This window comes from Bicyclus anynana, chromosome 11 (assembly GCF_947172395.1).
Source record: "Bicyclus anynana chromosome 11, ilBicAnyn1.1, whole genome shotgun sequence".
NCBI classification, from domain to species: domain Eukaryota; kingdom Metazoa; phylum Arthropoda; class Insecta; order Lepidoptera; family Nymphalidae; genus Bicyclus; species Bicyclus anynana.
In genome coordinates this window covers 17384282-17395843 of record NC_069093.1, presented here as the reverse complement: position 1 = coordinate 17395843, position 11562 = coordinate 17384282, and the positions used below count along the sequence as shown (strand labels likewise).

The following is an 11562-nucleotide window of genomic DNA, read 5'->3' as shown; positions in this document are numbered from 1 at the left end:
CGGAGCACGACTCAGTACCTACTCACGTAACGAGGTGACAGGTGAGAGTTAGCCGAGACAAGCTCGGAGCACGACTCAGTACCTACTGACCTAACGAGGTGTCAGTTGAGAGTCCGAGACAAGTTCGGAGCTCGGCTCAGTACTCACGTAACGAGGTGTCAGATGAGAGTCAGCCGAGACAAGTTCGGAACACGACTCAGTACCTACTGACCTAACGAGGTGTCAGTTGAGAGTCCGAGACAAGTTCGGAGCTCGGCTCAGTACTCACGTAACGAGGTGTCAGGTGAGAGTTAGCCGAGACAAGCTCGGAGCACGACTCAGTACCTACTCACGTAACGAGGTGTCAGGTGAGAGTTAGCGGAGACAAGCTCGGAGCACGACTCAGTACCTACTCACGTAACTAGGTGTCAGGTGAGAGTCAGCCGAGACAAGTTCGGAGCACAGCTCAGTAACGAAGTGTCAGATGAGAGTCAGCCGAAACAAGTTCGGAACACGATTCAGTACCTACTGACCTAACGAGGTGTCAGTTGAGAGTCCGAGACAAGTTCGGAGCACGGCTCAGTACTCACGTAACGAGGTGTCAGAAGAGAGTCAGCCGAGACAAGTTCGAAACACCACTCAGTACCTACTGACCTAACGAGGTGTCAGTTGAGAGTCCGAGACACGTTCGGAGCACGGCTCAGTACTCACGTAACGAGGTGTCAGATGAGAGTCAGCCGAGACAAGTTTGGAACACGACTCAGTACCTACTGACCTAACGAGGTGTCAGTTGAGAGTCCGAGACAAGTTCGGAGCTCGGCTCAGTACTCACGTAACGAGGTGTCAGATGAGAGTCAGCCGAGACAAGTTCGAAACACGACTCAGTACTCACGTAACGAGGTGTCAGGTAAGCCGTGAGAGTAAGAAATGGAGACTGGAGGTACGAGGCTACCAAATATTAAGCTTTTTATTCTTACGACAAATTTTGTGTTGCTAGCTTAAAGTTAGTAAATTAAATTAAAGTAGGGGAAGAGTTGGGTTGGAAAAGAGTGGGGATAGGGTAGGGGTAGGGTGGGAACAGGGAAGAAGTGCACACAAATGTCAAAGCAAAGCTTGACCGGGTCCGCTAGCTATATAACTAACAGACGCAACTAAGTTTTACCTGCGCAGTTCCCGTTCCCATGGGAATGCGGGAATAAAATCTATCCTACATTAAGGATAATGTAGAACTTTGATGCTGAAAGAATTTTTCAAATCAATGCAATACATCAGAGATGTAACGGAGCTTCGATTCCGGTTCCGTTAAGTCGGAACTTCCGATTATTACTTATTACACTTTCGGTTCCGACTTCGGTTCCGATACTTTTGTATCGGATGTTAATCGGAGGTCGAACGAAACAAAGCGGGCGGCGCGCGACGGCCTGTGCCCAACAGGTTCATACATGTTCAAAATCGTATAAGTATTAGTGATGATCCGTTATTGTGGTGGAAAGTAAATGGAAATACAAAATTCCAGCCCCTACAATCAATTGCCCGGCAATATTTGTCATGTCCACCGGGCTCGGTAGCTAGCGAACAACTTTTTAGTGGTGCTGGCCTAATTTACGACTCTTTAAGAAATAAAATGTAGACAAAGCATCAAAGCTTTTGTTCATAAAGTACAATACATTACTTTTGGAGTCCATTTTGATTTAATTTGTTTTAGCTTTTGTTCATTTATTGGAATGTAACACGCTACTTTGGGTTTTAATTTTAATTAAAGTTTAAATTCATTAATTTTATCTTTTGTTTATTTGGAATTATGCCAATTTTTTTTCACAGTTGTTTTTTATTTTATAATAAAAAATAAAAATGAAAAGAATTGACTATAAATCATGTTTTATTTGTCCTTAAACAAACTGACCCTGCCTCCGATTTCGATTCCGATTCCGATAAACCAAATTTGAAAACTCCGATTCCGATTTCGGTTCCGATAAAACTACCTCCGTTACATCCCTGCAGTACATAAATTACCAGCGCGGGGGCGGCGGATTCATTATGATAAAACGTCTGGTTTGATGGTAATATTTTATGATCTCCCCGGGGACTTCTAAACATACTTAAATTGATTGATGTCTTGTAGCCAATCCGTTTATGTGTTTTAAAGGTCTAGTAATTATTCTATTCATTTGTAAATTGTATCCTCTGAGACTCACAGTATTGTACACGTACTTATTGCGGTCTCAGATTTGTAATTGGTCTGAGATTGCGGTAAATGGAACGCTTCGACCTTTTCTATTCCTCTATGATGGAACGTGATAGACATACGTGATCGTACGTACGTATATGCGTGAACAATGACGACTCGAGAATCTTTTAATTTCAGATTATAAATGCACTAGCGGAGGCCCGCGAATTCGTCCGTGTGGAATTTAGTTTTTCACAAATCCCTCGGGAACCATGGATTTTTCCGGGATAAAAAGTAGTCTGTGTTAATCCAGGCTATAATATATCTTAAAACCAAATTTCAGCTAACTCGGTTCAGTAGTTGAGGCGTGAAAGAGTAACAAACATTCATATCATCAAAATCATCAGTTTTCGTTAAAAAGTAGTAGCGGCGTTAAAGAGTAACAAACATCCAACCATACATCCAAACATCCCTTAGACCATTAATAACCATTATTAATGGTCTAAGAAACATCCATACAAACTTTCGTGTTTATAATATCTATCTGAAAAATAGTTAGTTTGAAGCAAAACTTTTTTACGCACGCTTGACTTGGGGAGTATCACAGATTAATATGAGCTTGCGTTACGAAAAGTGTAATCGGGCGAGGCTGGGCGAGGCGGACGGACGTTGAGAAGGCGAAGTAGGGAGAGTCGAACACAGATTAATTTAAGACGTTAATAAGAAATCGAAAAATTTTTGAATATGACAACACATTTGTTTTCTCTGTTTAATTGGCTATACCGTTATTAATGGTCTAAGGGTATACCTTAGATACACAGATATTAGGGGTCAAAGGGTCAAAGGGATATACTGTGAGCTCAAACCATATACATATGGACTAGTATCGCACCAAAATTCACCAACAAATCTGTTGTTTTTTTATGGAGGACAAAGGTAAACTCACACATCGAACATATTTCAAACCAATGATTATATATCTAGAGACTACGGACAACTACTTATAAAGGACATGTCCCAATTTTGTATGGAGGCTAGCCCTTTATTCCGAGAGTCAACTAAGCAGAACAAATTATTTTTATCTTAGAAGAACATAAAATATAGGGCTTAAAACTCAAATTAAAAAAATTTGGAATCCGCATTTTTCTATTATTAATTAAATAAAATGTATTTTTTTCATTAGCTGACAACATTATTTAAGAATTTTTGTCATGGTAACATGCTTGTAAATCACATTCTGATAAATTGTCAATGATCTTCGCGTCGTAGCGTTCGTTTAAGGCGTTTTTAAAGCAATTTATGGATTTTTTTGTATAATGCTTCTCTGTCTACGATTTAATGTTTTTTTTTAACTTGTGTCATATTGACATTTGACAATATTACATGACATTGACAGCGTACAATGGATATGAATTCAATTCCAGGTGTTTTATTGGCTGTTTTGAACACTTTTACAGTATTGTCTATGTTTAATTTATAGACAAGGGTACGAAACAAAAAAAATATTTATCTAATTAATGCGGATTTCAAAAATTATGATTTTTTTTTCTCAACACCAATTTGTATCTTCTATCCATAAAAAATACGACCTAACTGCTAATAAATTTTTAATAATAAAGGCCTATTTTGGGACATGTCCTTTGATCGCAATACATCCACGAATAATTTTTGCACAGACTAACAAAATCATCGCATAAACTCGTTACACATTTAGATCAAAAATCTATGATCTAACGCGTTTAAAAAAAGTATTGCTATAGAATCGATGTTTCATTGTTGTAATCGTTTTTGTCGTGTAAAGAGCTCCCTAAAAATGCCGGGTTGTGTAGTTAAATGGCATAAAAAACGGCCAAAAACTTGTAGTTTAGTAAAAGACGGAGTAACGTTTCATTTGAAAGTATTTAAACCTTAATTTTATCAAATTTGTAATAAAAACAATTTATAAAAAGAATCGATTCTTTTGACGAAACAGCCAAACATCGATCAGTAATCGAATATTCTATGTATTTAATCTGTGAATAGTCTAAGCAATGTGACTGTTAGTCTGTGTAACAATACGCGTGTTGTATTGCGAGTCAAATTTATAGTTGTGTGTAGTGTATGGACATAGAATATTTTTAATGGTGTTAAATATTTTTGATGTGTGAGTTTACCTCGTCCCCCTCAAAAAAACGACAGACAATTTTGTTCGTGAATTTGAGTGCGATGTATCTCCATTTTCTAATTCCTCTATGCCTCGTCCCCCTCAAAAACGATTGACAATTATTTTGTCAGTGGTCTGTATCAATATAACGGTTCAAAACATAACTACTCATGGCTGTGGCAACAAGTAACTTATATCTAATCTGTGGTGGCAACTGGCATTCTGGCAAGTGGCAACACTTACAACATTTTTTTCTTTTTCTTTGTGGACTTGTGGAGTTGTGAGACACGTGCGTATTTTACGCCGAAATCTCCAAAATAATACAAAATGAGTGAAGGAACAGCGACTATTCGCACTCGCAAATTCATGACCAACAGGTAAAAGTTCAGAATATTAGTTTTGAACGAGAAACATGTTGTGATACGGAAATGAAACATGGCTAACCATGACAGGTTATGTGAAAAAGTTTGTGTTTATTACAGGTTGTTGGCGCGCAAGCAGATGGTCTGCGATGTGCTGCACCCGGGCAAACCCACTGTCAGCAAAACAGAGATCCGTGAGAAGCTCGCCAAGATGTACAAAGTGACACCTGACGTAGTTTTCGTGTTCGGATTCAAAACGAACTTCGGTGGTGGCAAATCGACCGGATTCGGTTTAATATACGATACCCTGGATCTAGCTAAGAAGTTCGAACCCAAACACAGGCTCGCCCGCCACGGCTTGTACGAGAAGAAGAGGCCCACGCGCAAGCAGCGCAAGGAGCGCAAGAACAGAATGAAGAAGGTGCGCGGCACCAAGAAGTCGAAGGTCGGGGCGGCCGCCAAGAAGTGATGTGACAGTTTGTAAGTAAATAAAAATTATAAAAATCACTTGTGTTTGTCTTTTCAAATTCCCATACAAGTTAAAATTAGTAAATTTTATTAGAATAAACCTTGAAATCAGAGTTTAATCTTAAGAAAATGTTCCAATAATTAATCACCATTCACCTGTTTTTGATAAGTAATGACAATTAGGCTATTTTTCAGCAGAATAATAATATTATAGCCCTACCTATGAGCAGTGTAGATGTTACTTGGTAATAACTGTTGTGTATCAAGTTGTGCGGCCCATATTTTTTGTAACTGCACAGAGTAATATCCGAAGAATGTGAAAGCAAAGGTAACAAACCATATTATACTGGAAAGAACGGTACAAAGTGGTTTATGGCACCAGAAAAGTATAAGTTACAAGTTTGGTCTTGTTTGTTTCATGTTGTTAGTGAATTAAAACATAATGAACATATTAAAATGTCTATTGATCTATATGGGTTAATTTCAGCCACCTTACGCTTGATGTAACAAAATATATTACCCTTATACTCGCGGGGTAAATATTTATCTCTTTTGTTGGGATAATTTTGATTTTGCAGCTATTAGTTGACGTCTCTTTCCCCCATCTCAAGATAAGTTGTGCACCAACTAAGGGCTTAATATACTCTCTGAGGCACTCGGGAGTTACACCACCAACTTCCCTACTCTGGGCTATAAATTGTTAACTAAAACTTCACCTAGTGGTGGTTGGTCTCCTGCTCGCCGGACTATTGTCATACCCACACTGTCACACCCCAATAGTTTTTCCTGACAAGTTGGAGGGGAATTGGAGTACTGGTCAAATTATAAAAAGTAATTACGGCAAATATTCTTTAAAATAAAAAGTTAAAATCTTTAAAACTGCTCAAAAGAACTTTCTTAGATTTGCAAGGAGACTTGATAAAATTTGTAATTTAATTAGGTGTAGTAAAAATCTGAATGAAATAAAAGTAAAGTAGTAAAGTGGTCTAAAGTGCATATATTTAATTCTATGATTGTTGTAATAGTTTCTGAGAGTGCTCCTGAGCCGTGATGTAGCTGGGCGTGGTGCCGATCCTCATGCAGGGTCGCTTGTGGACCTTGCGCTCGTGACAGAGGAGTATTTTTCTGTAACAATCAATTTAGAATTTTTATTCAATAATGCAATTTTACTAATGTTTCCAAATATTTGCATATCTTATTTTATCAAACCAGCAACTTACCGAGTTGCAAAAGACTTTCCACACTGAGAACAGCTGAAAGGCTTTGCATTGCTGTGTTGTGTTGCTACGTGATGCTCTAATATCTGAAACATATGTTTTTATTATTATTTAATGCCTTTTAATAACACTAGTTTTTTTTTTTTATTTTAACACAAATATTAAAAGACAAAAGTGTACAGGTATGTTAGTTACTTCCTTAAGGCTGCAACTATTGAACCAATTGGATATAGCTTGGATAAAGACGCAAAGTCAACTTTTTAGGGCTCCATAGCCAAATGGCAAAAATGGAACCCTTATAGATTTGTCATGTCTGTCTGACTGTCTGTCCATATGCCACAGCCACTATTTTCTGAAACTAAGAGTTATACTGTTGAAACTTGGTGAGTAGATGTATTCTGTGTAGATGTATTCTTCATACAAAAATAGAAAAAAATGTAATCCAGTCTATGTAAAGATAATAAGTAGTTATTATTATGTATTGAATATCCTAACTAAATGATGTGCATGGTGAGGATATTATTATCCATAAGTATATCATAAGAAACAACACCTTATTCACCCTAATATCTCGGCAAAATCTTGACTAATGACTGAGGCATCTGATATGTAAACACATACTTGACTAGGACATTTGAAGATGGTACACCAAATGATAGCCGATAAGCCTAATAAGGATTGAACTCCACAAGACAATGACTTGCAACACATTTGTTTACAGTTCTAGAACTAATCACACATTAGATAGACAGTCCACGGGATGGCAGAATGATACTATCAGAGATCAGCTAGAGGTCCGATAGCCTTATGTGCTCCTGCTATGGGGCTGTACTCCATCAACCGTAACGTAAGGTGATGAGACGGTCGCACCTGTCTGAAGCGGAAGCTCCTGGAGCAGTGCTGGCAGGCGTGCGGCGGCGGCAGGTGCGTGCGGCGGTGCGAGGCGAGGTTGGAGGCGCTGCGGAAGGCCTTGGCGCAGGCCGCGTGCGGGCAGCGGAAGGGGCGCGCGCCGGAGTGGCGGCGCCGGTGCATGGCCAGCGCCGCGCCGGTGCGCGCGCGGTACGGGCACGCCTCGCACGGGAAGTTGAACGCGCTCGAGTGCACCAGCCTGCAACACACACCGAATCCCGCTGTTGGATTATTACTACTTATTAACCTTAATATCTTAGCATACTGACTCTTGTTATAAAATTGAGACGTCAGAGACATGTACATAAAATATATTTCGAAAATAACTATCAGGAAAAAAGTTTTTGTCTGTGTGTCTTTCTGAAACAAAAACTACTCGACGGATTTCAACTAGGAGCAGAGCAGTGAAGGGAAATGTTTGGAAAGCAGGAGAAGTTATTACAGTTTTTAAGCTTCTGTCATGTGGTCGGGTAGGGGACGGGTAAAGTAACAGTAGGGTAAGAGTAGGGTTGAGTTGCGACTCATCCCCAGTATGGTAGGGTAGCTGTTGACTGGGAGTAGGGTAGGGTAGTATTAGGGTTTCACGCGGACGAAGTCGCGCGCGTCCGCTAGTAATAAATAAGAGCATGTTATAGACCACACTACTAAAGTAAACATAACTGTCTCTCTTTCTAGCTTCTCTAACTACATCTCCCTCTTAACACTTTCGCCTGATTACACTTTTCTCAACACATTCACCAGCAAATGTGTGTAAAGAAGTTTGAAAAATGTTTTAAATGTTGAATAGCAATGTTGCTTACATGTGAGATTTCAAGTTTTCCCGTCTTTTGAGTTTCAGACCACAGACCTCACACACACACGGAACGATGGCACGCCTCGCTCTCTTCTTTACTTTGACTTTACTGTGGCAAAGCCCTCTGTCATTCTGCAAACAAATGAAAAACAGTCAAAAACATTTTTATAATACAGAATAGTTAAATTATATCAACAAGCCCATTTGGTTTTGTCTGTCTGTCTAGTTACATTTTGAAGCTCATTTGTGTTTCTCTACTACATAACTTAACAGACTTTTCATTTCAAAAAAATGGTAAGGTAAAAAAAAAATAGTGCAAAAGTGCAAAACTAAGCCTAATTGAAATAAATTGAATTTTTTACTTTGATTTTGACATAGTCTAGGTAGGAGCATAACATAGTCCTGAGACATAATATGTAGCACACAACACTGGTCTGGTGCTGGTCGCACCAGGTTCCGACATATGATAAGAGAGTGGATTATACTCACTTTGGTGGTTTTAATAGTCTTTTTATACTGTTCCCATTGCACATCATTTTCATTGTGACAGTCTATTTCTTCTTTGACAGAAGACAGACTTCTTTTTGCGATAGAACCGTTACATTCAACAAAGTCATTGTAAAATCTTTTTGACACTAAAAGCATAAAGACAAAGAAATCCAGATCAGGGTTTAGCATCTTGTAAATAAAATCAGAAATATTCAAAATTAGTTATAGATGTTTAAATAATTTATAGTATATTTAATTGTGAAATTGTGTAAATGGCTAACATGCAAGTAGTAGAACATATATCAAAATTGTACATTTACACAGTGCAGCTTCTTGTTGGAGTCTCCACTGTGACACCTGGGCCGTTTGTTTCAACTGAGCAATGTCACGCAGCGTGCTCACACACGCCACACAAATGTACTGCGGCCGGCCGTCACCGTGGCCCACCTGGGAACAACTCACAATAGATCAATCAATGGCTGTACTGTAGGGCAATGGTCTCTGACCATACAGTGATTGGGCAGATGTGCCACCCACAGCCAGCACTAAGTGAGAGCACTACAATGGTGTGTGGTGAGTGGTGACATCTGCACAAGCACTTCTAACTACTGATAAACTAAATTGTGTCAACTTAACCAATGATAACAAACCTCAACATCCAAAAATTGTTTTATATCTTCTGCATAATTTACACCTGCCTTGTTATTGAAAATATTAGTTTCTGCAGGCCTGAGGCATAGTCTACAATTTTTTATTACATTTTTATAAATTTTTCGTAAAGATCTGAAAAGGAAGCCAAATACAGAACTCTTGCACGAGGTAAATCACAGAACACAGATAAATCATAATGAAATCAGCTTGAGCAGAAAACATGACAAACTAATCAAAAAATTCATTTCAAATCAAAAGTTGTTGAAGCATGTAGTAGATCAACTTAAACTCTAATAAAGGACTGTATCACTGTAAAAGTTGTAAAGTAAAGGTTGTCACAGTAAAGTTGTGAACGGTACGTTAGTAACAGTGGTGAATTTACTTCTTGGTTTCAGCCATTTCTTGTTTGTTTCGTTTTTTTAGTAATTGAACCATTTCTAGTTGAGTTGTAGTGGCTGTTAAAAATTTCCTTGCAAGGTAGATTGTTGTCATTGTGAAGAACTAATGAATTAATAACCATTCAGTTTCACAACTAATTCCTATTTGCTTCGTTTTTAGTTCTTACTACACTGCACTCTAGTCTAGCTATTTCAAACCACAAGATAACGTAAAAAGTAAAAATTAAAATACAATTTTTTGACGCAACACACAATCACAAATTGTTTTAATTTTAAATTGAAATTGACATTGACAATCGACAACTGACAGTGACATTGATATTCGACACTGACAGCTACATTCAAGCAAAGAATTTTACCGTAATTAGAAGACTTTACAAATGAGTATTCTTTTCTTTCGTCATACTTATTCTAGTGTGACAGAGTAGAAGTAAATAAAATAGAACTAATAAACTCGCTTTGTAGCAGCACCATATTTACTACCATTAAGGCCTAGTTCGCACTACTTTAGTATTTTTCGGCCTATTAAGGGCCGTACAGACTAAATTAGTATTTTAGTCGAGTGCAAACGATTTTTGGACGGTAAATCCAGATCAGGTGTTATAAAGGCGCGTGTTGAACTAATTATAAACTTAACTTTCGACTAATTACCATCATTATCTAATACTATAACAAGTCCTTAGCTTGTTAACTTCAAAAATGAAGGAGTTAAAATGTATTTTTTGGTAGTTTGGTTTTACTTACCAATTTTTAAAAATGAGAGACCATACAAACTTTCACCACTGTTTCATGACCTTTTGATTTAATTTTCGCGACAAAAAGTATCCTTATACCTTTTTACGTATTAAGGTCTCGAAACATGCCAAGTTACATTTAAATTCATTCAGTAGTTTCAGCGTGATGCCCGGTCAACATTAAATACAGACGGACAGACAAAATAAACAAGAAATATTTTTGGCTTCAATATCGAATATTTCAAACTAAAATTTTCAAAATATCTTCAATGTAAGTACAGAATTTGACATGTTACACCTACTTAGTTTTTTTATAGGATTATTTATATCTGACTTTGTTTTTATTTGTGTTCTTTGTAAATTTAAATTTTTGTAATATTTTTTAGCCGTTTGTGACTTGTAATTAGTATGTTTAGTTGTCCTATATTTTGCACGGTGACTATGGCATTGGCAATTTATATTAAACAGTAATATTATTTTCAACAGTTCAACTTAATTAAAATAAGAACACTATATTAATTAAAATAATAACATAGTTAAGTATAGAACAAAACATCAATCATTATCAAGTATCAAGGTAGTTGCAGTCCTAAGTGGATGACAGGATCAGGGTTACCATAAAAACAACAATAAGTGACTAAAGCGCCCTCATTTATTTTCTAGTATTTAGTGTCGCATTTTATGTAATGAACAATAATCATTAATGTTAGTTTAAATCATAGAGTACATTGAATATAATTGTATGGACTGTATGGTTTGAATTTTGAATCAGACTTTCTACCCGAAAGGTATTCAATTGGACCACCGCCAGGGAGGGGGGGGGGGGTGTAGCTACGCATGCGCCGCTGAAATTTTTTACGAAATTATACATTTACGTATAGATACGTAAAATATGCATTCCTACAACACTTCAGCTCGTTCATATCGAAAAAACACGGCCTTTATATCTAAACCACAAAAAAATATTGTTGGATTGATCTTCTACAGTTCTGTGGCTTTATGGTCTACTCTATACTATAGGCAAATGATAAGGCTCGGAGGCACGGACTGTGACATCGTGAAAGCCAAATAATAGGTTATGCATTCTTCTAATTCTAAGAAATTTTATTGTCTATACCTTAGCAGCTCAGTGATCAGTCCCCAGTTAGGAAACTGCAGGCGGTGCGCAGTAGGGCATCCCGTACCGAGGCACCCGAGCAAAATAACTAACTTTAGCCAATTTCAAAATCCGCGCGTTTTTTATTAATTTTTT

The 11562-nt window shown here is 37.7% G+C and overlaps 2 protein-coding genes across 3 annotated transcripts; one reads left to right on the top strand and one right to left on the bottom strand.

Annotated features, from left to right (window-relative positions):
* The first annotated feature begins 4506 nt into the window (after positions 1 to 4506).
* On the top strand, positions 4507 to 5158 carry LOC112051947 (40S ribosomal protein S24). Its single transcript, XM_024090800.2, has 2 exons — positions 4507 to 4666; positions 4772 to 5158. Exons 1-2 carry the CDS (start codon positions 4617 to 4619, stop codon positions 5118 to 5120), a joined length of 399 nt encoding a protein of 132 aa, XP_023946568.1. The 5' UTR covers positions 4507 to 4616; the 3' UTR covers positions 5121 to 5158.
* A 938-nt stretch (positions 5159 to 6096) lies between these two features.
* LOC112051946 (zinc finger protein 431) lies at positions 6097 to 9844 on the bottom strand. 2 transcript variants are annotated; one of them, XM_024090798.2, is made up of 8 exons: positions 9561 to 9844; positions 9178 to 9310; positions 8842 to 8974; positions 8528 to 8673; positions 8046 to 8170; positions 7207 to 7444; positions 6340 to 6422; positions 6097 to 6244 (listed from the first exon to the last, which is right to left on the bottom strand). In XM_024090798.2, exons 1-8 carry the CDS (start codon positions 9668 to 9670, stop codon positions 6127 to 6129), a joined length of 1086 nt encoding a protein of 361 aa, XP_023946566.2. In that variant the 5' UTR covers positions 9671 to 9844; the 3' UTR covers positions 6097 to 6126. The 2 variants fall into 2 exon arrangements, with proteins under 2 accessions (XP_023946566.2, XP_023946567.2); XM_024090799.2 differs by having other exon boundaries at positions 8848 to 8974.
* Positions 9845 to 11562: the final 1718 nt, after the last annotated feature.

What these genes read in the sequence shown, in the direction of transcription:
- LOC112051946 (XM_024090798.2), bottom strand. Translation starts at nt 9,670, where the DNA reads ATGACAACAATCTACCTTGCAAGGAAATTTTTAACAGCCACTACAACT. An exon ending in AGAAGCTGCACTGTGTAAAT is followed by an intron (nt 8,674 to 8,841) that starts GTACAATTTTGA and finishes TTATGCTTTTAG; the next exon opens with TGTCAAAAAGATTTTACAAT. An exon ending in GAAAACTTGAAATCTCACAT is followed by an intron (nt 7,445 to 8,045) that starts GTAAGCAACATT and finishes TGTGTGTTGCAG; the next exon opens with GCTGGTGCACTCGAGCGCGT.
- LOC112051947 (XM_024090800.2), top strand. Translation starts at nt 4,617, where the DNA reads ATGAGTGAAGGAACAGCGACTATTCGCACTCGCAAATTCATGACCAAC. An exon ending in CGCAAATTCATGACCAACAG is followed by an intron (nt 4,667 to 4,771) that starts GTAAAAGTTCAG and finishes TGTTTATTACAG; the next exon opens with GTTGTTGGCGCGCAAGCAGA.